The sequence below is a fragment of the Eptesicus fuscus genome, chromosome 12 (genome assembly GCF_027574615.1).
Source record: "Eptesicus fuscus isolate TK198812 chromosome 12, DD_ASM_mEF_20220401, whole genome shotgun sequence".
In the NCBI taxonomy this organism is placed as follows: domain Eukaryota; kingdom Metazoa; phylum Chordata; class Mammalia; order Chiroptera; family Vespertilionidae; genus Eptesicus; species Eptesicus fuscus.
The window spans coordinates 11,052,336-11,078,451 of record NC_072484.1 but is presented as its reverse complement, the minus strand read 5'-3'; the positions used below and the strand labels follow the sequence as shown (position 1 = coordinate 11,078,451).

Genomic DNA, 26,116 nt, shown 5'->3' with positions numbered 1-26,116 from the left:
GATCAGCACATTGCATCCCCCATGATAAACACATTGCACCATCAGACACAGAGATTGCTCAGAGTGGGCCACGTGACATAAACTAACCCGTGAGATAGACTTCTGAGACTTTTGCTGAACCGGCGGGAGTTCTGTTTTCTTCTGGATGACATGGTGTGCAAATGGGAACCCTCGAGGTGCCTTTGGGGTTCCCACGAGGGAAGCCAGCCCAAGAGTCAAACTGACTCACAGAGAAGGGCATAGCAGAGTGAATCCCAGACATCACCAAGCCATCGCGACTCCTCCCCGCCACTTCAGATCACACCTCACTGGGACTTTTCAGTTATGCCATCCAGTAAATGCCCTTCATTGTCTATACCAGTTTGATTAGACTTCCTGTTTCTTGCATTCAGATGCACCTTGCAGACATATCTCCTTTATCAAGGACTTTTTTTCTTTTTTGGTTAATCCTCACCAGATGATATTTTTTCCATTGATTTCTAGACAGAGTGGAAGGGAGGGGGGTTGAAGGGGAGACAGAGAGAGAGAGAGAGGGAAAGATCGATATGAGAGAGACATATTGATTGCTTGCCTCCCACTCGAGCCCCGATCAGGTCAGGGATCAAACCTGCAACCCAGGTCCGTGCCCCTGACTGGGAATCGAACACAGGACCCTTTGGTGCATGGGCGGACACTCAAACCATTGAGCAATACCAGCCAGGGCTCATGGTATTCATTTTTAAACTTGTCTTCCATTTAGAGTGATCAACTCAAACTGGTTTGTGGACCATCCAAATTTTAAAACAGAAAAGTCCCATGTCCAGGGAACTGCCTCGGTACCAGGCAAAAAAGGACAGGGACGGTCAGTCACCCTGCTTCAATGTATGTGTATCAGATATTGCTCTTCTATTAATGGCAGGTTCCATTGAAAATAAACTTTAAAAGTGATCTTAGTATAAGAGAAAATACACAGAAAATAATGGGACCTTTAATGAAAGGAAATGGCAAGAAACCATGAAAGCTGCAGGTGAGTGCCAGATGGTGTTGGGAGAAACACAGTGCCTCCAAGCTCAGTCTCTGGGTCGATGGCCGACTGGCTATTTGACCCTGGATAAGTTGCTCACCCTCTCTGAGCCTCTACATCCTCCCCAGCTCACAAGGCAGCAGAGAAGACAGAGGCAGGGGTGGCATGGGCAGGCAGGCTCTGTCCATACCCTTAAATTGTGAGCTCCGTCTGGGACAAAGCCTGCAGCCAACAGCAGCTCACAAATCCTCAGGGAGGCCCGTCATGCCCCGCTGTGCTTGGCTGACGGGGCCATGCCTGCAAATTAGCCTCCACTCAGCCTGGACGCCCTTTAGAGATGCTAATTGCCTGTGCCAATGAGTCCCCACTCCTCCCTGGCACAGACGGCTGGCTGTCGATCCCCTGCCATTATTGTCTGATAATAGTGCTTGATTTGTCTACACAGACCAGGGCTCCAGCATGCAATTAGCATCTAGCTACGGCACAATGCGTGGAGTGCTGCTCATTGATGCTTGTGTGCCTAGCACACAGGCGCCGGCAGACATCTATTCTTGTAGACACATCTGCAGGCACATGTGCACCCTCATGCATGCCTGCTTAGGTCCCTAAGTGTGGAAATGAGTCAGTGTTCATGTGCATGCATGCCCTGTAAGCCACTAATAGCCTGCACAGAAAGAGCCCAGGACAGGTACACACAGAACCATTTACATGCATGTACAAACATGCATGCAACATAGGTTGCTATGAGGATTAAATGGCAGATGCCTGTAGGTACCTGGGACACCCCATACCAAGGTATAATTTACACATAATAAAATGCACACGTTGTAGCCCTAGCCGGTTTGGCTCAGTGGATAGAGCATCAGCTCGCAGACTGGAGGGTCCCCGGGTTCGATTCTGGTCAAGGGCATGTGCCTAGGTTGCCAGCTCCATCCCCGGCCCTGCATGGGGCGCACGCAGAGGTAACCAATTGATATGTCTCTCTCTGTCACTCCCCTTCCCTTCCACTCTCTCTAGAAATCAATGGAAAACTATACTCGGGTGAGGATTGACAACAAAAATGAAAAAAAACACACACAAGTTTTAAGTGTTCAAGGCAATGCCTTTTGATAAACGGATTCACCTGTGTCACCACCACCCTAATTAAGGCATAGAACATTTCCCTCACCCAGAAAGCCCCCTCAGGCCCCCTTCCAGTTGATTATCTCCAAAGGTTCTGATTTCTCTCACCACAGTTTAGTTTTGCCTGCTCCTGAAGATCATATACGTGGGATCATACAGTATGTTCTTCTCACTGACTATTATGCATGCTCAGACATGTGCAAGCAAGCATGTGCAGCCACACATACCTGATCTATGTGTCTGGGAGCTCATGGACACACCAATGTACATACTCAGAAAGGGGTATTTCCAAGCTGCAAATCCCTAGGCCTCGGTCTGTAGCTCAGCTTAGCCTCTCTAGTCCAGGTGGCTAAGGGAGGTGAGGGCGCGCCTGGCACTGGGTCCAGACCAGGGGGCGGCTCCTTCAGCATCTCCTTCAGCCTTCCCTTGGACTGACCACGTACTACGTGCCAGGCACTGTCCTAGCCCACTCCATCCTTTCAGCAACCTTAGAATTTAGATGCACTTATGACCCTTCTCTTATGGGTAAGGAACCTGAGGCACAGAGAGGTCCAGCCACTTGTCCAAGGTCACACAGCAGAAGAAGTGGCAGAGCTGGATTTGAACTCACTCTGGCTCCAGAGCCTTAACTCACCACCATTGCAGTATCCCGCCTCATGGAGAGACTATGAGGCGCACTGTCTATGTCCATGCCCTGGCACACAGCAGGTGATTAATACATGTTAGATATGGCTACTCCCAAGGACATTTGCATCCACTGCTTCAGTGATGCCTCAGAACAATCCCTTTTACAAGCGAGGAGACTGAGGCTCCATCAGTGGCAAAGAATCCAGGTCCTCTAGCCCTAAATCCCACATTCTTTCTATTCTCCCCACTAGGGCTATCCTATCCCACGAAAGAGAGACGCTTTTGTTCACTGCTTTGTCCCCAGCACCTGGAAGAGTGCCTGGCCCTTACTCAGTACTCAGTACGTATCTTTCCAGTGAACGGGGACAGCAGGGAGTTGGAAGGAATCGTCCAGCCCAAAGCCCTCCTTTACAGTTGGGGGACCTGAGACCTAGGGAGGGGCTGTGACTTGACCAAGGTCACACTGCTCAGCACCATTGAACCTATCATTTCCCCCTGCCTGGCTCACCCTCTCTACTTCCTGTCCTGAGCGGGCCGAAAGATTTTGGAGCCCCAAAGGCACTCTCAAAGGCCACGTTAATGGGAAGCTGGCGTGGAGCCTCTCCCAACTTCATTATGCCGTCCAAGGTCGGTGCGGAGGAATGCCAAGAGAAACCTCAGAAAATGCCGGGGAAAAGCAAACAAGGCCCAGCTTGCCAGAGCTTTCGCACAGGGGCTGGGGAGCATTCCTGGCACGGAGGGCTGGGCGGGAGGGCCGGGCCAGCCTTTAAAAGCCCTTTCAAACAAACCCTTGGACCGCAGCCCACTCTGGCCATGTCCCCACCAAGTCAGCAGAAGAAGCAAAACTCCTGAGCCCAGCGGGACAGTGGAGCGTGGTCAGTGGTAGTCCACCCTGGAGCTGGAGGGAAAGAGAGGCGCTGGGGCTGCTGGGCGGGGCAGACTGCCCTGGCCTGGGCCGCTCTTCGTTGTGGGTCCCTAGCACTTGGACCTGGTGTAAGTTTCAAACAATAATCACTTCCTGTTGGGTGGGTGTCCCTAGAAGCAGAGCCTGGGACGAGGATTCTTACGCACAGACTCATTGAGGAAGTACCTGTAGGAGAGTCAGTGAGGGACGCAAGCCTCAGCAGGAAGTGAGCTCCGGCCGGACCCAGCCGGAGCCCAGGCCCGTCCGTGAACTGGGGGCTGCACAGTTATCGCACGTTAAGAAGGCTGCACCCTGACTCAGTGAGTCACTGGCTACGGCTGCCTGGGGTGAGGAGGGAGCTGCAGTAGGTTGCAATCCCCTGGGCAGGTGGCACCCATTGGCCACGGGCAGTTGTGAGGAGGGGCAGCTGTAAGCTATTAGCGGGTGGGGTGCGCCCGCCTGGAAAGGAGATGGGGGTGAGGCAGCCACAGCATCCACCACAGTGACTGCACCCTCATTGCTTTCACTCAGTGGTCGGCAAACTCATTAGTCACCAGAGCCAGGTATCAACAGTACAACGACTGAAATTTCTTTTGAGAGCCAAATTTTTTAAACTTAAACTTCTTCAAACGCCACTTCTTCAAAATAGACTCGCCCAGGCCGTGGTATTTTGTGGAAGAGCCACACTCAAGGGGCCAAAGAGCCGCATGTGGCTCGCGAGCCGTGGTTTGCCAACCACTGCTTTAACTCATCATTATCTAAACCTTCCCCAACTTAGGGCCAATCCTTAGAAGAAAGATGAGGGGAAAAACTAAACCGAACTGAGTTTAAGTTTCCACCAGCCTCCATGGAAGGCCATTGAATCTGGTGTTTGAACAACAACAGCAGCAACAAGAATAAATTAATAAGTAAATTAAATAAAAAGGCGCTGTCCCACATCTGGGCTCACGGAGTGCAAGTTCAATCGCTCCCCCTTGCAGAACTCTGGAGCCTGGGAGACACCGAGGGTAGCGTGTCAGAACTGGAGCTCTCAGCCTCTGCGAGCTGCTATGCCCGCTGGAGAGGACTCACCGAGGAGAGGCAGGATGGGGCCTGGCTGGAGGATCAGGCTGGGCAGATGAAGTTACAAGGTGAAGAAAGACAAAGCGGCATGGCCAGGCCTCGGGGGAAGCCCCGGGACAGGCCATGGAGGATGGCGAGATCTGATCCCGGGGGAAGGTGGTGGGGCAGAGCAGGTGTGGTGGGGCAGAGGGTCCTGGGGAAGGGGAAGGCCTGGCCTGCAGCCCCCACCCCAGCTTTGAAAGCCACCAGACCTTCCAGCCCTGAGCAGGGCCACGCCTCACTTCTACCCACGGGAAGCTAAAGGCCCCTCACCTGGGCCCAGAACTCTACAGTGAGCAAAAACACCTATTAGCTCAGCATTTTGAGGTGGGTGGGTCAAGGACTAAATTCCACACGTGGGGAAACTGAGGCTTAGAGAGGTGCAGGGACTTGCTTCATTGATAAATGTTCGTCAGTGTGCCCGGCACTAATTCAGGTGCTGGGGTCCTTTAGTAAACAAGACAGAAGCCCCTCCACAAGGAGCGTACATTCAAGGGTGCCAGGCGTGGGGTGGGAAGAAGATAACAATTGCGATGGAAAAAATAGAGCAGGGAAAGGAGAAAGTGCAGGGGGTGGGAGCTGCCATTTAAAAATGGACAGTGAGAGGCAGAGGAAGAACAGCAGCTTTGGAGTTAAGCAGGTTCTGCGTTCGAATCCCAGCTCTGCCATGTACTCACAGCAGAGCTTTGGGCAAAGGACTCAGGCTTTCTGAGCCTCGGTTTCCTCACCTGTAAGAAGGAGGCTGGGTCTCTGGATAAGAGGCTTTAGTGATGGACACCAGGGCATAGGCGCTCTGCTTTAGAATTGTACTTCAAGGACCACCTGCATCAGAATCAACTGAGGTCCCTGGGCTGGCCCTGGGCTGCCTCTAGAGGCTTTGATTCTGTGGTCTGAGGGGCAGGTCTCCTGGGGTTTGAGAGCCCCTGACCCAGGGTTTGGGTGTGGAGTTAAGGAGCCTGTGGCTGCTCCCTGATGAGGACTTACAGGTCCCCCAGCGGGGAAATGGCCTCAAAGATCACACAGCCCAGCAACGTGCTCCCGTTACGCAGACAAGGAACCTGAAGACCAGGGAAGCTGGCTGATGAAGCGGAGGGACTTGTCTGAGGACACACAGCTGGTAAGCAGCAGAGCTGGGTCTGGGGCAGTTGACAGGTGGATGGAGAGGTAACAGTTCAAGTAACAAGCAGTCGGACCCCAGAGTTGGAGTAGGATCAGGGTGAGAGTTGAATTTCATCCCTGGAATCTAATCCCGCTGGATGGGAGATGGATACATGTTTCCTTCCCATTGGAGAGTGTTAAATGACCCTCCTCGGACTCCTGCTCAGTTAATTTTTAAGAAATGGAGACACCCTGGCCAGCCCAGGGCCCCCCAGCCTCCCAGTGAGCCCCTTCCTGCCGCCCAGTGGCCTTGCCGAACCCCTGTGTGTGCCAATGTGGGACACACACCACTAGCACTAGATGCATTGAAATCTGAATTTCTCACCCTCACTGCACAGTGGAATCGCCTTGGGAGCTTTGAAAAATACCAATCCCTGGGTCCCATGCCTAGAGATTCTGATTTAATTGGTCTGGGGGGTGGCCTGGCATTAAAACTTTTAAAGATTTTCAGATGATTCTCTTGTGTAGCCAAGACTGGTTTCGCTGTACAGGGACAAGACATCAAATCACATGGATTCAGACGGAGAAGGTGCTAGCCTCTCCAATTTTCCTTCCAACCTTCAGGATCCCTAAAGGGGAAAGTCCCAGGCTGAAGCTAATGGGATTTTAACACTTCTCCAAAAAACACACATCTCCTCTTTTAACTGACCGGGAGCAGGTGTCAGGCTCCAGCCTCTGGCTAGAGTTTCATAATATGATTCATGGCACCAATCCCTCGTGAGGCCAAATTTCCTCTTAAAACACCTTGATTTAAGTAAGATAAATGAACAAATTTAAAGAAGAATATTAAGCAGATCCCCATTTTAGGTATTTTCCTTGGGCTCAGTGGCAATCTATGACCCAAGCTGGTCCCCACACTTGTGTCCTCCTCTGCCAACAGAGATTGGCTCAGAGATGAGCACTTGACCCAAGTGTGTCCAATCAGAGCCAATCCTGGGACTTTTGCTGGAACAGCCAGGATGGAGTTTGGAGACAATGTCAGCTCAGAGAGGGGATGTGGCCTGAGACCGTAGACCATAGAGGTGGAGCTGGGATTTAACCATGTCCACCTGTCCCCAAAGGTAGTGCAACTTCTAAGTAAATCTGGTAAATTCTCTGGGATCCTTCATTCAAGAAGCTCCCTCAGAACTTCTGTTTCCTAGTTTAGAGTCTTCATATGGTGTTTGCTTAAGGAAAACTCAATAGCATCCTATAAAATATAACCCAAGTAGGTATCTTTAAACATCTGATAGAAGGCACTATAGTCATCATCCAGCACACTGTGAGCAGCGGAGAAGAAAGATGCTTGGCTGTAAAAAAAAAAAAAAAAATGTGGTGTCCTTGTTCCTTTCCGACTGGGATGTTAAGAACCTTCTGGTTCGAGTTTCAGCTAGACATTCCAGACTATCTAATCCACTCCCCACTGAAAAAAAGTGTGATGTTAGCTTTCTGCCAACTGTGACTAGCCTCTGAATTCATTCATCCATCCATTCATTCAACACGGTTTTGTGGAGCGCTTTCACAGAGGTAGGCACAGAGCACAGCAGACGAGGCCTGCCATCTGGGAGCTCACAGTCCACTTGGGTGGGGGAAAGGCAGGCAGTATCAGATAATCACTTACAGGGATGTGACATTATAATGGAAACAAGGGCCATCCAAGCTAGGCACGTAGAACTTTGAAAACCATAACTGGGGATTTGATCCATTCAGAAATCAGAGTCAGCTTCCCAGAGGAGCTGACATTCCCTGTGGGAGCTTCAGGATGAGTAGACAATACTGGTGAAGAAGAGAGGAAAAGCATTCCAGGCACAGGGAACAGCATGTGCAAAGGCCTGAGGCAGGGAGGACTTTAGTAAGTAGGAGATGAGTGTGGCTGCTCTCAGAAAGCCAGGGGGTCGTGGTAGGAGATGAAGTCAGAGAGGTGGGAGGCCTGGCCTCATGGAGCCTTGCAGGCTACTGGGAGGAGGTTTACCCTCTTCCTCCAATCCATTCACCGGAGAATTGGGGAAATCTGAGAAATATAACAAAACATTCACACAATTGGGATTGTTTAAAACTTGAGGAGTTTGAGTTAGTTAAGGAGAAGAGGGAGAAGAGTGAAGGGGGGAAGGCAAGAGTCTAAGAATAAAAGGAAGATGCAAGTGAGGGGAATGGCATGGAGAGGAGAGAGGAGAGGTGTGCTGGTTCGGGCCTGAGCTCGGGAGGTAACAGCCTGGCTTCAAACACCACCTCCCACCTCCTAGCTGTATCGTTGCGTGTGTTAACCCAACCTCTCTGGGGCTCCGTTTCCTCACCTGTAAAGCGGGGATAAGAACAGTACCTTCCTCATAGGGCGATGTGAGGGCTAAATGAGTTAATCACACCTGTAGAGTGATATATGCGTGTTAGCTGTGTGGGTGTCATCAGAGAAATAGGCTGGGTTGTGCCCTCTAAACTAGGGGTCCTCAAACATTTTAAACAGGGGGCCAGTTCACTGTCCCTCAGACCATTGGAGGGCCGGATTATAGTTTTAAAACAAAATTATGAACAAATTCCTATGCACACTGCACATATCTTATTTTGAAGTAAAAAAACAAAATGGCAAAAACACCCGTATGTGGCCCGCGGGCCGTAGTTTGAGGACGCCTGCTCTAAACTCCCAGGGTCCTCAAGGAGGCCCCAGGCTCAGCCTGGACAATTCGAGGGTGAGCAGTGACTGAGGGGATAGAGGACCCCTTCTGGTATGGGACAAGCTTTGGAGGGTGGCTAAGAAATCTCCCTGGGAGACCCAAACTCTTCCTCCCTTGAGTAAGAATGTTTCATATCTGGGTGGGGGGCCAGGTTCTGCATTTTTCTGAGTGAAAAGGAAGGGGCGCCGACCACCTCCCTCATAAGGAGCCTCCAGTTCAGGGAAGATTATCCCCAAAGTAATGAATTTTGGGATCCAAAAGCAATGACTAAAGGCCCATCATAAGGGGAATGATATCAAGTTTGGGAATTCAAGGGAAGGGTATTTAAGCAGAGGCATAAAGATGAGTTAAGGAGGCAAAGGGGGCAGGAAAGGGCTGCAAGATTGTGCTAGTCAACATAGCGTGTGCAAAGGCCCCGAGACAAGGCCCAGAATGGCATCCTGAAGAGCTGAGAAAGGAGATAGAACCATATGATGTGCGTGTGATATGAAGATGGGTGGTATTCTTACAGGCCCTTAGGGGCCAGATAAGGATTTTGGAAGTTATCCTGACAGCAATTAGAAGCCCTGAGAGGATTAATGCCGCTCCCCACTGCTGCTTCCCCTCACCCCCATCCAAAAACTGTAGATATCGTGGATGAGATCGGAGGTGGGCTCTGCATGGAGTGATTTCACCGTATCTAAGAGCAACGTTCATTCATTCATTTATTCAACACACTTTTATTTGGTAACTACAATATGCTAGGCACAGTTTTAGCTGTGGGAAGATAGAAGTACAACCTGATGGAACTTATAATGTAGTGGGATAAATCAGACAAGAGCCCGATAAACATATAATACACAAGGTGGTGAAAAGGACTATGAGCCCTGGCTGGGTAGCTCAGTTGGTTAGAGCGTCATCCTGATAAGATTTCAAGGTTGGGGGTTCAATCCCTGGTCAGGGCACATACAAGAGTCAACCAATGAATGCATAAGTAAGTAGAACAGCAAATCAATGTTTCTCTCTCTTCCTTCCTCTCTCTCTAAAAAGCAATCAATCAACAAAAATAAAAATAAAAGAGAAAGAAAAGGGCTATGAAAGAAAATAAAGGAAGGTAAATGAAGGTTGGGGGAAGCATGTGCTACAGCCATTTACTAGGGGATGTGACCCAGCACATTGTCCCTTTCCACTGAGTGCCCATTACATGCACCACTGTAAGTAGGGTTTAGAGATGATTTTTAGCACGTCTCTACCCTGTGATCAATGAAGCTCCCCAGTTGGCACCGACAATGCTTTTGTTGTGACCGCAATGACCAGCAAACTGCTCCACCTCCCCACGTGTCGCTGCCAGCCACACATCTCCCGGGTTGGGTAGCCACAAGCCCTTGGCACTCCGTTCTGACCCTTGCCTAACACCGTTTGCCTTTTTCTGGATAATAGGGTGGTGAGATTATCAAGGTGCCCACCTCCCCTTGCCCGCCCCCCCCCCCCCCGCCCGCCCCAAAGCTTGGCAGGGCTGCTTCCCTGGGCCTGCTCCAGGTTAGCCATTAAAAAAAAAAAAAAAAAGGATTTAAACAAAGTTGACAACAGGTTCAAGGGTCTTTGGCAGGGGTACGGAAGGGGAGCCATCTTTCAGCTGCCTTCCTGAGGATCATGTTACCTCTACGGGCACCTCCCGAGTGGATGGGTGTCAGAAACAATAAGGAAAAGGGGGATCAGTAAAAGAACCCCGCTGGCTAAACAGAGGTCTGGGGACCTTCCTTGGTTCATTTCTTCAGAAACTGCTGCCAGGAGTTGTGGACGATGAAGCGTTAATGATACATAAGGGACAAGACCCACAAAATAACCAATTGGGAGCAAGAGTTCTGCCTCCAAACATCAGTGTTCCAAATGTGCCTGCCAGGATTCCGAGCGTGAGCACCACTGAAGTGTCCTGACCTTGAACCTCAGAATTCCGAATCTGAACATGAGTTCCAACCTGGAACATCAGCATTCCGACCTTGCCCGCTAGAGTTTCGATCACGAGCAGCAAAGCTCTGGCCACATACTCCTTGGGTCCGGTTACGGATTTGAGGATTCTGACAATAGATGGCAGGCTTCTGACCTTGAACCCCAGAGATGTGACCTTGAACGGTGGTGCTCCAACAATGAATATCAGAGCAGTGATCTTGAGTGGCAGAATTCCAAACTCGAACACCAGAATTCCAATCCTGGGCACCCTAATCTCTAGAATTTCTCAATGCCCCAGCTTTCCAGCCTGAATTTGTGGAGCTGACATCACAGGGACATAAAGTTCAATTCTACACAATAAACTCTACCACAGGCCCACAGCCCCTAGAAATAAGCCAGATGCTCAGATGATGAAGATGAGGAGGAGGATCAAAATAACAATAAAAACAATACCAGCTTACATTTGTTGCACGTCAGGCACTTTGCTGAGCACTTTACATGCTTTTATGTTATTCATTCCTCTGGACAAGCCCTCGGGGTTTATTATTCCCATCTTGCAGATGAGGAACCAGAGGCTCAGAGCCAGTCCGTTTTGCTGACTCAATGTCCAGTGCTTTTTCTAACCATGACAGCAGCTTTTTCTTCCTGCTCAGGTTGAGGCTGGGCAGGGGCACATTGGATCTTATTAGCTGATAAGTTAAGGATTTACCATGAATTTTCCTGACTTGTGTTGGCATCCACCAGGAGTGAGCTGCCTTTTTTTTGAAGCCAAGTCCCAGGTGGGTGTGACAGTTATTCACTCAACAAACACTTGTCACCCTGTGCTGTGCTTGATGCCAGGAGTAAGGAGAGAGTGGGGCCAAGCTCTCCTCTCTTCATCTCCCCCTTCCAGATAGGAGGGCCTCAGAGGCAAGAAATGAACCTCCTCCCATTGCAAGCCATTCGAAGCTTCTATGCTTTCAGGGGTCAAAAAGTGGAGCTCCAATGGCTGAATGTGGCCCCCAGATATGTTTCTTTTGGCCCACTCAAATGCTTTAATTTTTTGGTTTTTGTTGTTAATCCTCACCTGAGGATATATTTTTCCCCATTGATCTTTAGAGAGAGTGGAAGGGAGGGAGGGAGGTGGGGAGAGAGAGTAGAGAGAGAAACATTGATGTGACAGAGACGCATCGATTGGTTGCCTCCCGCATGTGCCCCGACCAGGGCTGGGATCAACCCTGTAACCCAGGTATGTGCCCTGACTGGGAATCGAACCTGTGACCCTTCGGTGCTTGGGCTGACGCTCTAACCATTGAGCACACTGGCCAGGGCTCAAATGCTTTAATTTTAAAAAAATTATTTGCCAACATTGAACTTTGGATATCTCATTATGAAAATTAAAATTTCTGGCTGGACTCATGTAAGAACCCAGCCTAGAGCTGAAGAGCAGCTGCCTCTTTAAATGGGAGCATATGGCCCTGTTCACCACAGTCCCCACCACTTTCTGCTGCCTCCTTGACACTAAGGCTGAGTGTTAACTGGCTTCATTGAACTTGCCCTCCCACAGTTCTCCTGTCCAACCGCTTCACTTGTTAACACCACCGACCTGGCCCCTGGGGCCATCTGAGTTTGAGGTCCCTGCTCTGGCCTCCGAGTCCCTAGGCAGGAGCTTGAGGAGGCACTTTTCCTTCACAGATTCTCCAGGACTGAGGAGCCTTCTGCTCCCACCTAAGCCTTCTGAGTCGTTCTTCCCAGAGGGGAGGGCCGGCTTCATGGGGTGCAACCTGCATAGTCCCTGCAGGGCCCTGTGCTCAGAAGGGCCCCACTTGACTTAATACTCGGCTGTCTCCACACATTTTTCAACAAGAGGCTGCATTTTCATTTTGCACTGCACCCCACAACTTCTATAGCCGGCCCTGCCGGTGGATCACTCAGTACTAGGGGCATGAAGCCCACACCCCACACCCACATACACACACACCACATATACCACACATACCACGTACCCCCCCGACACACATCACACACACAACACATACCAAATACACCATACATACCACACACACCACACATACACATGACACACACACCACATACACTACACATAGCACACACACACCACACACCACACACAACACACATCCTATGTAATAAAAGTCTAATATGCTAAGTATCCAGTCATCTGGTGACCATTCGACTGTTCAACCAGTCAAAGCATAATATGCTAATGATATGCTAAGGCCGCTCAACCGCTCGCTATGACATGCACTGACCACCAGGGGCAGACAGTCGACTGGTCGACCAGTCACTGTGATGTGCACTGACCACCAGGGGGCAGATGCTCTGACCGGTAGGTTAGCTTGCTGCTGGGGTCTGGCCCATCAGGACTGAGTGAGATGGGCAGGACACACTCTGGAGCCTCTCGTGGCCCCTCCTCGCCTCGATCATGCACCAATGGGGTCCCTCGGCCTGGCCTGTGCCCTCTCGCAATCCTGGACCCCCCTGGGGATGTCGGAGAGCTGGTTTTAGCCTGATCCCGCAGGCCACTCCCCTCAGGAGGGCACCAGACGCAGGGCTCACGGCTGGCAAGCACTGCTGTGGCAGCGTGCAAGCCTCCCCCGATTGGGACTGATTGGGCATGAGCCCGTGGCAGGTGCAGTGGGGCCAGGATGAGTGGGAGTGGCAGGTAGGAGCTGCAGGCGGCGTTGGACTGCGGGTTTCGGCCTGATCCCCACAGGCCACCCAGAGGGACCCCATCCATGCACGATTCGTGAACCAGGCCTCTAGTATAACATATACCACATACATACCCACAAGTAACACACACCACACACATACCACACACACACCCAACATACACAACACACACAATACACACACACCACGGACTACTCAATCTGTCCGAAGACCGCCTCTATGGATTGGCCTGTTCTCCGGTCATAAGGCCAGTAAGGGTGTACATTTTTATACAGGGGCTGGGAGCCTGGACGCAGCAGCCTGGAGGGAGGTAGAAGGCACTAGGGGACTTGCCGCAGGTTGCATTTGTACAGAGCTCTATGGGGGTGTGATGGAGACTGGGCAGAAACTTGGGGAGTGTCTAAGCCTCCCACTCTTCAGTCACTCCTTGGCACAGACATTGCATGAAGAATGAGTGATCAAGGTGTCATCAGAGGCCAGATTAAGGCGAGGTTTGGGATACACGCTCTTTCCTCTCTCCCTCTTGAGAAAAGGAAAGGAGAAGGAAAACTAACAAACATCTGTGCTTGGCCACACAATGCTGGCCACTCTGGCTCAGGTGAGTGTCCTTGTCTTTCTTGCTTGGCCCATTTTCCAGCTGAGGACACTGAGGCCCAGAGAGATGAGGGGTCTGTCTCCTAGCTCCTATGTGGCGGTGTTGGGATTATAAACCCTGGTCTCCAGAGTTCCAAACCAGAGTTCTTTCCGCTTATACCAGGATGATGGCATATGAGAGGAGGGAAAGCACTGGTGAAGAGAAAGGGAAGGATGCCTGCCCCAAGTGGGCCTAATCTCAAAATAAACTCGAGATCGTTTATCACAGAAAGAGCGTGAACACCACCAGGTCCAAACTGATTATTCAATGTCAGGGGAGGCCCTTCTGAAGAGGTAACAAATGAGCTGAGATCTGAGGGATGAAAAGGGGCAGCTGGCATAGCAAGATATGGAGCCAGAGGCCCAGAGAGGTTAAGTGATGTGCACAAGGTCACACAGCAACCTTCCCTTCCTCCCTCAGCCCTCTAATCCTTCTGACAAAGCCCCTCCTCTGCATCAGGCCCCAGGCGACTTTGGAATGCAGGTCTGCAAACTATTCCTGTAAATGCTGTTGTTATCAAAAACAGCCTTAGCAAATGGGTAAATTAATGTGGCAGATGTAATAATAAAACTTGATCTATAAACCAGTCAGCCCACCCACCCTGCTTTAGAGCACAGGAATAAATAAGATACAGTCCTAGACTTTGAGAACATCCTGCTTTAGTTGGGGAGATAAAATAAGTTGGGAAGAAAGTCAAATACTAGAGGGAGCGTGCTTAATGGTGCAGGAGAGGTGGAAACAGAGAATTTGTAGGAGAAAGATCATTTCTGCAGCTCAGAAAGGAGAAAAATCAAGTTCAGGTTCATGCCCTGTTATTTGCCATCAAAACACCTTGCTTCCTTCCTTCAAGCATACAAATTACATTGTGTGGTTATTTTTTTGTTTAATTTTTTACTTGTTTGAAGTCTAACTCCCTCCAGTAGGCTGTCCGCTATATAATGGCTGTGGATTGTATTTTGCCACCTTACATTTATTCTCCCCTCTCTTGGAAACAGTACTTCAATTTTTCTTTGGGGAAGCACCTCCTTCCCATTCTCAGTTTCATCCCAGCTTCAGCTATTGACATGTGATCCCTATCTGGCTCAGTGATTGGCTCAGGGATGGGCCAATGAAAATGAGCCCTGGGATTTTGTTGAAACTATTGGGATAGAGACTTGCTTTTTTTCTCCCCAAGATGGAAGTCTGAAGACTATCTTTCCAGCCATGTTGCCTTGGTGAGAAGCCACCAGAGAGAAGAAGAGAACTTAGAGATATTGGAAACCAATATCTATTTAAGCTCCTGGATTCAGCCCTACCTAAACCCTTACCTAAGCAAGGGCTTATCCATTATATTTATTTTGCTTAAGTCCATTTGAGCTTCATTTTTGTCACCTGCAACCAAAAGAATCCTAATAGATACACAAACAATTCTCAAGCACCCAGCACAGATCCTGGCATCCTATATAATAAAACCCTAATATGCAAATTAACCAAACAGCGGAATGACCAGACGAATGACCGGTCACTATGACACCCACTGACCACCAGGGGGCAGATGCTCAACGCAGGAGCTGCTCCCATCCTGCAGGCCCCAACCGGTGGCAGCAGTGGGGAGAGGGGCTGGTGAGCGGGCAGTGCCAAGCCAGCCAAGGTGGGTGCCAGCAGCCTCCCCCCCCCCATCACTCCACAGATTGGTCCTGATCACCAGCCAGGCCTAGCGACCATACCCGTGCATGAAATTCATGCACCAGGCCTCTAGTATAGTAATAAATGTTTATCATACAAAGAACAGATGGCATGCACACCGACCCACATAAAGTTATAAGGATTGGAGAAGCCTAGAAAGGAAGCTAACTTTGAAAGCAAAAGGATTGTCCCAGGAATAGGAGAGGGAGTGACTGAATCAAATTGCAGTCAGTATTTCAAGGAACAATAAAGGATGTGTAAACTTACCCAAGGCATAGGAGATAAAAGAAAATTGATCCATTCAAAGAGACAGTGGGAACTCCAGACATGATAAGCAAATGGAAGGCTGGTTCAATGTTATCCTCTTATCTCTGCCTTTCTTTCTGCTTCTCACATGCCCCGACAGGGCAATCATGGGCTGCCTCTTTGGTACAATTGGGTCTGCAAAGACTCTAAGAGGCAGTGCTGGCCAAGGTCAAGGGCCTCAAGGGTCATATAGGCCTTGGAAAGACTCCGGGAAGGGCCCTAGGTAGCAATTAGGGAAATGTGGTAGTTTATTTTTAGAATCAGTTTGATTCCAGGTCCATTACCTGGCGGATGTGAGTGATGGTGTGGAATTGGCAAATGTAACATTATTCTCTCAAAGACAGTGTCCGCCTGCCAGGCCATGGTGGGCAATTACAGTGGAGAACAGCCTTGCTGCAGAGTAAAATGGAGGGAGCACCTCAAGGGTGGGAGGGAGCACCTCAGGGGTCTAATTTAATCCTGTCTCCTTGCTGTGAATGGAAGGCAGGAGGTCACCTCTTCCTGGCCTAGGATGTGTGGAGATAGTAGTGGGCAGGTAGAGACAAGAAAGGTAGGAGGAAAAGGAGGGGTATATTGGGGAGACTCTTGCCTTGTAAGGGAGACCCCTCTGATCAGTCGTCATAAGATCATGTAAATTTTCCCATTTACTAACTCAACAAATGCTACTACCACTTAACTACAATAGTAACAACAACACTGTTCACTTGCAGTGAACATTTGCTGAGTGCCAGGCACTCCTCTGAGTGCTTCATATAAAAGTGGTTGTTGAGAGTGTCCCGAAATCATGGATCAGGAAATTGATCAGAGAAGTGAAGTCATTCACGTTAGGACACACAGCTTGTAAGTACCGAGCTGAGATTTGAACCCATGCAGTCAGGTTTCAGAGCCTGCTCTCTGCAGCACTCTTGTCTCCCTGAGGGTCAGTCCTGGCATCCACGGAACAAACCATAAGCTAGTCTTCACAGTGTTTTGTGCAAAGAAGGTCTGAACATCAGCTTTCCAGGGCACCGAGGAGGGAGCAGTCGGTGCTGCCAGAAGGTGGTGTGGGTGGCAGAGGGAGGGAGAAGCCGGGTCTTGAAAGGTGGAAAGAGAGAGGCAGCAGGCAGACAAGGGGAAGGAGAAGGGGCAAGGTAGAGGAATCAGCTTGGGCCCAGGTATGGAGCAGGACTGGGGAAGGATGGAGAATTTGGGGAATGCCAGAGGTGGGTACGGTGGGAGCAGACCGTATCAGGGAGAGAGGATGTGAGGAGGTGATGGTGGCGATGTTGGCTGGGGCCTTGAAGGTCAGGCTGAGGAGTTTGGACTTTATCCTGGGGGCAGTGAGAATCATGGGAGGATTGGTAGAAGGGGATGATTGACATGAACAGATTATACGTGAGAAAGATGGCTCTGGTTCCCTGCCGAGGATGGACTGGAAGGGGATGGCTGAAGGCAGGGTGGCCAGGGCAGAGGCTCAGGGACTCAACGGAAAGGCCAAAGTCCAACAGAACAGACAAGGTCATCCTCTCATCTTACCTTTCTAACTCCTCCATTGGCTTACTCTGCCCTGGCCATACTAACCACCTGGTAGTGCCTTCACTGCCCCAGACACGCCCCAGGGCCTTAGCACATGCTGTTTTTTCTATCAGGAACACTCTTCTCCCAATAGTCCACATGCCTCCCTCTCTCCCTTCCTGCAGGTCTCAGCTTAATTGTCACATTTTGAGGGGCCTTTCCTGACCACCATGGTTAAACCCCTCACCTGCTGACCTTTCTCCATGGCACCTATCACCAAACAAAATATGACACTTTATTTGATATTGTCATTTCATCCATAAATACTTCAGTGCGTATCTCTAAAAGATAAATATTTTTAAACATAATCACGTGAGCATTATCACATCTAAAAATAGCATTAATTCCTCAATCACATCAAATATCCAGCTAGCATTCATCTTCCCTGTCTCATGATTTCTTTTTCACAGTTGCCTTGCTCCAGTCAGTATTTGTACTTGTTTATTTTGTGAGTGGTCTCACTCTCTCCCCTACAGAAATATCAGTGGCATTAGGGCTGGGATCTTTGTTTTGTTCTCTGCCATGTCCCCACCACCCAGCCCAGGGCTTGGCACACAGTAGGTGCTCCAAAAATCTTATTGAATGAATGAACACATCCAAATAAGAGTTTTATATTTTATACGAGGCCCGGTGCATGAAATTCATGCACGGGGGGGGGGGGTGTCCCCTCAGTCCAGCCTGCACCCTCTCTAATCCAGGACCCCTTGGGGGACATCTCTCTCACAATCCTGGACCGCTGGCTCCTAATCACTCACCTGCCTGCCTTCCTGGTCACCCCTAACTGCCCCCCCTGCTGGCCTGGTCACCCCTAACTGCTCCCCCTGCTGGCCTGGTCACCCCTCACAGCCCCTCCACTGGCCTGTTGCCCCACGCAGCCTGCTGTTCAGTCGTTTGGTCGTCCCTCGCTAACCCCCCTGCCAGCTTGGTCACCCCACACAGCCTGCTTGTTCAGTTGTTTGGTCATCCCTCACTAACCCCCTTGCCGGCCTGGTTGTAGGCAGCCATCTTGTGAGGGTCAATTTGCATATTACCTCTTTATTATATAGGATTTTTCGGCCTTACATTTAGGTCATTGATCCATTTTGAGTTAATTTTTCATATGTGGTGTGAGGTAAGGGACCAACTTCATTCTTTTGCATGGACATCAAGTTTCCCAGCACCATTTGCTGCCCTGGGTGACTCTGACTCACAGAGGGAGAAGGAAGGGAAGGCCGGTCACCTCTGACTCAGGGAGGGAGAGGAGCCCTAAGGTGGTGAAGGTCAGAGGCCCTGACACACAGGCCTTTGGTTAGTTCCCCCAGAACGAGATCCGAAGACAGGGATTCACTTACAGGTGGCTTACGTGGGAAGTGATACCAGAAAACACTGGGAAGGGAGAGAAGATGTGAGATGCAGAAGAGAAAGAGGCCAAACCAGGTGTATTATCAAGCCAGGAGCCACTCTGGACACCTGAGGCTTAATTCTGAGGAACTCTGGGGGCCAGTGTAGACTATGCACCCGGGAGGTACACCCCCATCCGGGGCGAGGGAGGGCGGGTGTGTATGTACCTTCCCCTACCAGTCGGCAGCTGAGGGCTAGTCTGCGTGGGCCATTAACTACCTGTCTTTACTGGACTCCACTAGCTGGAGGTCACTTCTAAGCAAAGAAGTGTAGGGCCTGGAAGCTGGCAGTTGGCAGTGGCACTGAAATGGTAAGAGTCTACAGGACACGGGTGGGACACTGACCACATCTCTTCCGTCACAGTCTTGCCCCAACTGCCTATGTGACTTCGATCAAGTTACATAGCCTCACCTTACAATGAGCCGGTATCATTTTATAAGAAGAATACATTTTTGAAAAGGAGCTTATTTATCCAGCAGGATTGAGACAATAACAATTAAAAACACCACCAAAAAAAAAAACAAAAACAAAAACAAAAACAAAACCTCCCTAACAGCTATTAAGGGCTTTCTATGTGTCAAACCCTATTTGAAGTGTTCTGCATACATTAACTCATTCAATTCTGGTAGCAATTCAATGAGGCAGGCGCTGCTGTGGAGCCCATTTTTATGAGTAAAGGAACTGGGGCACAGGGAGGTGCAGTAGTTTGCCCAAATCACATGGTTATGAGTAAAAGCCAAACTTTGAATGTGGGTGATCCAGCTCTAAAATCGGGGCTCCTATTCATAATGCTATCAGGCATCGAAGTACACAAAGTGCTGGGGATGGAGTTGGTGCTTGTTCTCTTTCAGTTAATTACATTTTGGCCAAGCTGCTCCTCTGGGCACCACTTTTTCTCTCCTAAGCATTTCCACATTCTCTAGCCTGTCAGAGACTTTCAAAACTCCCGAAGACCAGCTGCCAAGGTCTCTCATCCTGCCAAACATCCTGGAGAAATGGAAAGATTCCTGAGCCTCGACGAGGGTGACAGTGGGGTCAGAAAGGTCTAGAAATGGTCCCCGCTCTTTACCAACTTGGTGTGTGACCCAGGCAAGTCCTTGAAGCATCCTCCATGTTTCCCTTTATCAAGTCGGGATACTGGACTTATGAAGCGTGGCTTCAACACGTCACGTGCACTATCATACTTCATCCTCCGGGCAACCCTGTGAGGTGTGGGTTTTAGCATCGTCTTCATTTATAGCTTAGGGAATGGAAGCCCTGGGGAGGGAAATGACGGGCCCAAAGTCCAGGGCGAGGAAAAGGCAGGGCTGGGATTCAAAACCACGTCTGTGTGAGCCCATAGCACATCGTCTCCCAGGAACAGATACAAGTATCGGGAATGACTGACCTGAGGCCAGCAAGACCCCCAGCCAGACGACGGATGGCACTGGGAAACCCCATGAATCTGAGCTGGTTTCCCTCATTTTTCTTGATGAGTATGCACGGATCCCCCTGGTTCAGGTCAAGGAAGCAGCAGCATCACACTAGAGGCATGGAATCCTAACAGGGCAGGCAGTGACCCACAATCAATAACACCGCAATCGGAGATGTTACCGACCAGGAATGTAGCTAGAATAGAGATGCTAATAATCTCCATTGTCATTTATTGAATGCTAATTGTGGGCTGGGCACTGGGCTAAAGTCTTTATGCAGATTATCTCCTAATGGCCTCACATGGTGGGCTCCATTTCCTAGATGAGGAAACGGAGACTCAAGAGAAGGAAAGGAATTTGCGCAAAGTCACATTTCCTGGTAGGATGGAGCTGAGAAATGAACCACGTCTACTGGACTCCACAGAGTTGATTCTTCATCAAGTCTGCAGTGGGTGAAATACTGACCACTGTCCCTAAAAAAGAACACTTCCTCTTTTGAATATAATAACAACAATAATTCACAACAATAAAGTACTTTCCATTTGCAAATTACATTTGCATCTGGAATCTCACTGAATCATCAAAAGAGCCTGAAGAAGCGGGCCACCATTCAGCAGATGAGCTCACTGAAGCTCAGAGAGCTTGAATGGCTCCAGGATTAAGAAACACTGGCTTGGGAACCAGACCACCCTGGGTCCAAACTCTGGCTCTGCCATTTCCATTCCTTCAACAAATATTTACTGAGCACTTAGCTGTGTGAGCTCCCACAAGTGACTTCACCTCTCAGCGCCTCCATTTATTTTCTCTTTGTAAGAGTCTTAACGCCACTCATCAAATCCATTCTCTCCCTCGTCTGACAATGCCAGACACTTGCTTTCCCAGGCTTCCCTGTGGCTATAGCCTGAGCAAGTGACCTGATCCTGGCCAATGGGATTTAAGAAGGCTTTTGGGCCCTAACTGATTTGGCTCAGTGGATAGAGGGTCAGCCTGCGGACTGAAGGGTCCCAGGTTCTATTCTGGTCAAGGGCATGTACCTTGGTTGCGGGCACATCCCCAGTAGGGGGTGTGCAGGAGGCAGCTGATAGATGTTTCTCTCTCATCGATGTTTCTAACTCTCTATCCCTCTCCCTTCCTCTCTGTAAAAAAATCAATAAAATATATATTTTTTTTTAAAAAAAGAAGGCTTTTGGGAAAGGCTTATCTCTCAGGGAAAAATAGGACACACAGGATGAAACACTTCACTTTATTGGTTGGAGATTGGTTCGAAGGCTGGAACTGGGTAGCCATTTTGGGATATGAGGCATCAAGCCTGAGGACCAAGCCACTTGCAGGAGTTGGAGGAGCCGAAAGATGAAAAGAACCTAGAATCCTGGAGCCATTACTCCGAAAACAGCTCCTTTGAAACTTGCTGTTATGGGACATGATACATCTTCCTCCTTCTAGAAGCCACTCGGAGTTTTCTATGCTGTTACTTGCAGCCCAAGCAGTCAGACTATCTGGATTGTCGAAGGGATTTCAACGAGCTAGTGGGTATAAAGTTCCACTAGTCAGGGCCCGGCACAATAAACAGCAGCTACTCTGGAAATGAAGGAATTACCGTAGGGCTCGATCCCTGAGACTGTTCCAGGGAACACAGACACTGCGGATTCGTTCCCGCTCTCTCCTACTGAGAGAAGCCTGTGGAGTTTTCCGAGAAAGCGGAAACCCGGTGGTGGCCCCGCACCGAAACCCTGTCACTTTGTTGGGGCTGACCCCACTTCTAAACAAGAATCAATCACGCTGCCTTGTGCCTAATGGATTTTGATTTTCACTCCCCTGACAGCGAAGGCTAAGGCCTGTGCTTTGGTTTGTCTCCGCGTTGCCAGAACATCCCATCAATTATTAACAGCGCCAGCTCAGCCTCCCAGTACTGCTATCAGAAGGAAAGGGTTTGCCGCAGCTCAGCCCACTCAGCCATGGAGAAAGGCCCCACCTCCTAGGTGCTAGGTACTGTGAGAAAGTGTGGCAAACACGACTTCCATGATGACCCTGTAAAGTGGGAGGCTGGGGCTTGGAGAGCTGAAGAACTTGCCAGAGGCCAGAAACTGGGGAGGGTGCTGGAGTGGGCCTGGACCCCGGTCTGTTCTTGCTCTTAAACACTGGGATAGGGCCGCTTCTGAATCTCAGAGGGTGAAAAGGAGGGCCACCCAGAAATGCTCCTCCATTTTACCCTCTCCTTCTGTGGCTTCTGAGAAGTTTCCACAGGCCTTGCTGTCTGACAAGCAAGGCATCCAAATTGGGGGGATGAATGGGAGTGAGGGGAGCACAGGGAACTGGGTTGCAGGTGGGCAGTGAGGGCGGAATGACAGATCCCCAAACCCTGAGACACAGTGACTGACTGACTGCTTGATTCATTCATTTATTCTGCATTTAGTCATTTGAGTTCCTTTGTGCCAGGCACCATGATGGGTGCTGGGAACAGAGCAGTAAACACAACTCGTGGCGTTTACGCTCTTGTGTGGGAGAAACAGAGAAACAAAAGGAAGCAGATATCACTTCAGATGGTGCTTAAAGCCTATGCAGGAAAGATACTGAATGATCTGACAGAGACTAAGGGGAAGAGGCTTTTTACAACAGGGCTCAGGAAAGGCTTCTCTGAGGAGACGTGTGGGCAGGGCCTGCTTAAATGAGGCATGAGGAGAAGTGGCTGGCCATGAGACAATCTGAGAAAGAGCACTCTAGGCAGCAGGAACAGCAAGTGCAAAGGTCCTGAGGTAGGATACAGCCTGACCGGTTTAGGGAACAGCAAGGAGTCCAGTAGGGCCTAAGCAAGTGAACTAAAGGAGAATAGAAGGAAATGAGCTCAGAGAGGTCATGGGCCTGGATTCAGTAGGGTCTGGTATGTCACGGTGCAGGTTTGGATTTTATTCTGAATGTGATGGGAAACCTCTGGAGGATTTTGAGCAGATAAATAATGTGATCCCGTTTACATTTTGAAAAGCTCACTCTAGCTGCTGTGCGGGCAGTGGATTGCAAGGGCAAAAGTGGAAGCAGGCAGACTGGGGAGGAGGCTACGGCACTTATTCATTATGGAAAGAACAGGGTCTTTACAATCACACTTGAGTTTGAATTTCTGACTACTGTGTGATGTTAGACAAGTTACTTAACCCCTCTGAGCCTCCCTATTTGAGAAAGGTGGGACAGTAATAGAGAATTTGTATAAGAACTAATGGTGTTGTTACACTTCTTACACGGTAGGTGTTTGATCAATGGCAGGCAGGATTTCTATCCTGAGAGCCAATGAGCTTGCCTGCCTTCCCATTTCAGTTCTGGCCATCCATCTGCCAGGCATGTGTGGCGGCTGAGCCTGGGGTCACAGAGAGGTCACAAAGCTATCCCTGTGAGCAGGTTATCCCAACGGGGAGACGGGGCTGTTTATTCCCAAACAGTGTCTTCTGCAGCCTGAGCTTCCCTGTCATGCTGTCAGACGCCAGCCTAAACACTGCCTTTTGCCTGCTTCTTCTCTGCGAGGGTGACCCTCCCCTCCCCTGCCTCTTACTCTCATGTCTTAGGGACACAGGGAGGAGGGAGAGTCGTGTCTACGCCTAAACAGGATGTGGAGGGCAGAAACCCGTGTCAGGCCTGGAAATAGCAAAATAAGTCTGTTGATCCTAAGCCGGTTAAGGGTGAGTGACTGTCTTAAGAAGGAGGCTTTTTGGACACGAAACCTGGGGCAGGATTATGACCAGAGGCAGCCTACATCCTCAGAAGAGGAAAGCAGGCCTAGGAATCTCTGTCCTCTTTAGGGTTGACAGGGAAGAGGGAAAACCTACACGTTTCCCTCCACTTCCCTACCAGCCACGCCCTCCTGCATCCCCTCTCAGAGGTCTCTCCTTGGATAGTCAGATCTGGGGAAGGTACCCACAGGGTTCCCTTCAGACTTGGCCCTGCCGGTGAGCCTTAGTGGGGTGCTAACTGAGCCAGGGGGATTCCATAATGAGAGGCCAGGCTGGATGAAGGTAGCCCTAGCTAATACATCATGGCTGGTGTGTAGACTTCCTCCCTTTTTTCCATGAATACTTTGACCTATCCCCCCCCCCCCGACCCCCACCTCCCTTTTGGCCCTGCTCTCAGGTCTCAGATGGCGAGCGATGCTCAACACATCTTTCCAACTTGGTCTTCTTGGATTTTGGCACCAACGCCTCTCTTTCCTGGGCTCCCCCTGGGCTCCAAATGAACTTCTTTATAGCACTGAACATACTGTGTTGTCATTTGTTCTGACACCCAGCACACTGGCCACATGAAGACAGGGCCTATCTCTCCAAGACAGCTCTGAATCCCAGCCTGACACAGAGAAGTTGCTCCCATCCTGGCCTGGCCGCCACCCAAAGCCTCTCCCAGGGCCTCCCACCTGGCAGCACTCAGGACTGCCTGGCCCACCAGGTGTAATTAGATTCATCCCTGCCTCCTTCTTCGGCTTTATTTTTCACATTGCCTCATTTTTTCTCTCCTATTTTGAAATTTACATTCTCTTCCAGCAGCCAAAGCATCTTTACAAGCTGCATCAAACCATTCACGGAATAAACTCACCACATAAATAAAGAACAAACTGGTGGTGACCCTTCGCCCACAAGCATCCACAGCCAACTGCGTGCGTCATGCATGCGCACACCCACCCCTCAGAGTCCCTTTGCCTCATTTGTCTTATTTATGTTAAGACTGCCTGATGGTATCTCAATGTCCTCCAAGCAAGTCTATAAGCTGCCTTCGTTCCCTCCTTGGGGGCAATGTGGGGTTATAAATACAGGGCTAAGTATTAAAATTGCAGGGTGACACCCCCTCCAGCCTGAGACTGGGACTTCACAAGGGAGCATTCTGTAGCATGGACCAAACTCAAGTCTACTCCACCCCAGCAAGGCTTAATTGCGTCTCCGTGCTCTCTTTCTCGTTGGCAGCGTCCATCCTCTTGCTGTGGGTTTTAGAAATCTCTGTAAAGCCTTTACTCCAAGGAAGTCAGGATATAAAGTATTGAATCATAAAAGGATGGGGTGCCCTGGCCCCATGTGGCTTAGAGGATAGAGCCTCGGCCCTCCGACAGAAGGGTCCCAAAGGTTTGATTCCAGCCCCGGAAGAAGCCTGTGCTGTAGGCAACCAATCGGTGTCTCTCTCGCATTGATCTCTCTCTCTCTCTCTCTCTCTCTCTCTCTCTCTCCTCTCCCTCCCTTCCACTCTCTCTAAAAATCAATGGGAAAAAATATCCTCCAGTGAGGATTAACAACAACAACAAAGATGGGGTGACCAGTGCCACATAGGAACAGTCTGAAGAGGCTATTCTCACTTCCAAGGTCTTGGCTATAGCCCCTCCTCCTTTAGAGTCCCCCAGCCCTGGTCATCAATCTGGGGGCACAAGCAGAATCCCCCAGCCCAGCAGCCCCCAGATCCCACGATTACCTTGGCAGCCACAGAGGAATTGGGCTTCTCCAGTAGGTCCCAGAGCTTTTTCCTCTTCTCCGCACAGCACGTGTTGTCGAACTCCTCGCCCTCCCGCTCTCGTAGGGTCTCGGCCTCACGCTTGAGCTCCTCGTTCATCTGCTCCTTCTTCTGGTGGTAGCGAGCCTGGCAGCAGGACTCCAGGTAGATTTCATCGATGCCCCAGTAGTCCAGCTCTTGGCTGAAGCTGAGCGCACACATCTCCTCCATCATGTGCAGCCGCCCAGTGCGGTAAAAGTTGAGGATGGAGGTGAAGGCGCCCGGGTGGCGGTCGAAGAAGTATTCGTTGTCGTCGAGGCTGTAGTCGTCGCACACTTCGAGCAGCGAGTCGTGTGTGTTGCAGTCGCGGAGCTTGCCCAGCCGCGTGCGGGGCAGGCGGTCCAGGGTGCGCCAGAGCACCTCATGCGCCAGGCCCCCGACGTTGAGGCGGACTCGCCGCGAGCAGGCCTTGCTGCGCACGATCTCCATGGGCTCGGGCGGCAGCGAACTGGTGGAGCGGGAGCCATGCTTCGTCATGCCCGCCGGCAT

At 50.2% G+C, this 26,116-nt stretch overlaps 1 protein-coding gene across 1 annotated transcript in view; it reads right to left on the bottom strand.

The window, feature by feature from the left end:
• Window positions 1-26,116, bottom strand: part of KCNB1 (potassium voltage-gated channel subfamily B member 1) — an 84,674-nt gene extending 58,558 nt beyond the window's left edge. The window contains exon 1 of the mRNA XM_008141162.3: window positions 25,550-26,116. Within this exon, the coding sequence (XP_008139384.1) occupies window positions 25,550-26,116 (567 nt within the window). The remainder of the gene's footprint in view (window positions 1-25,549) is intronic.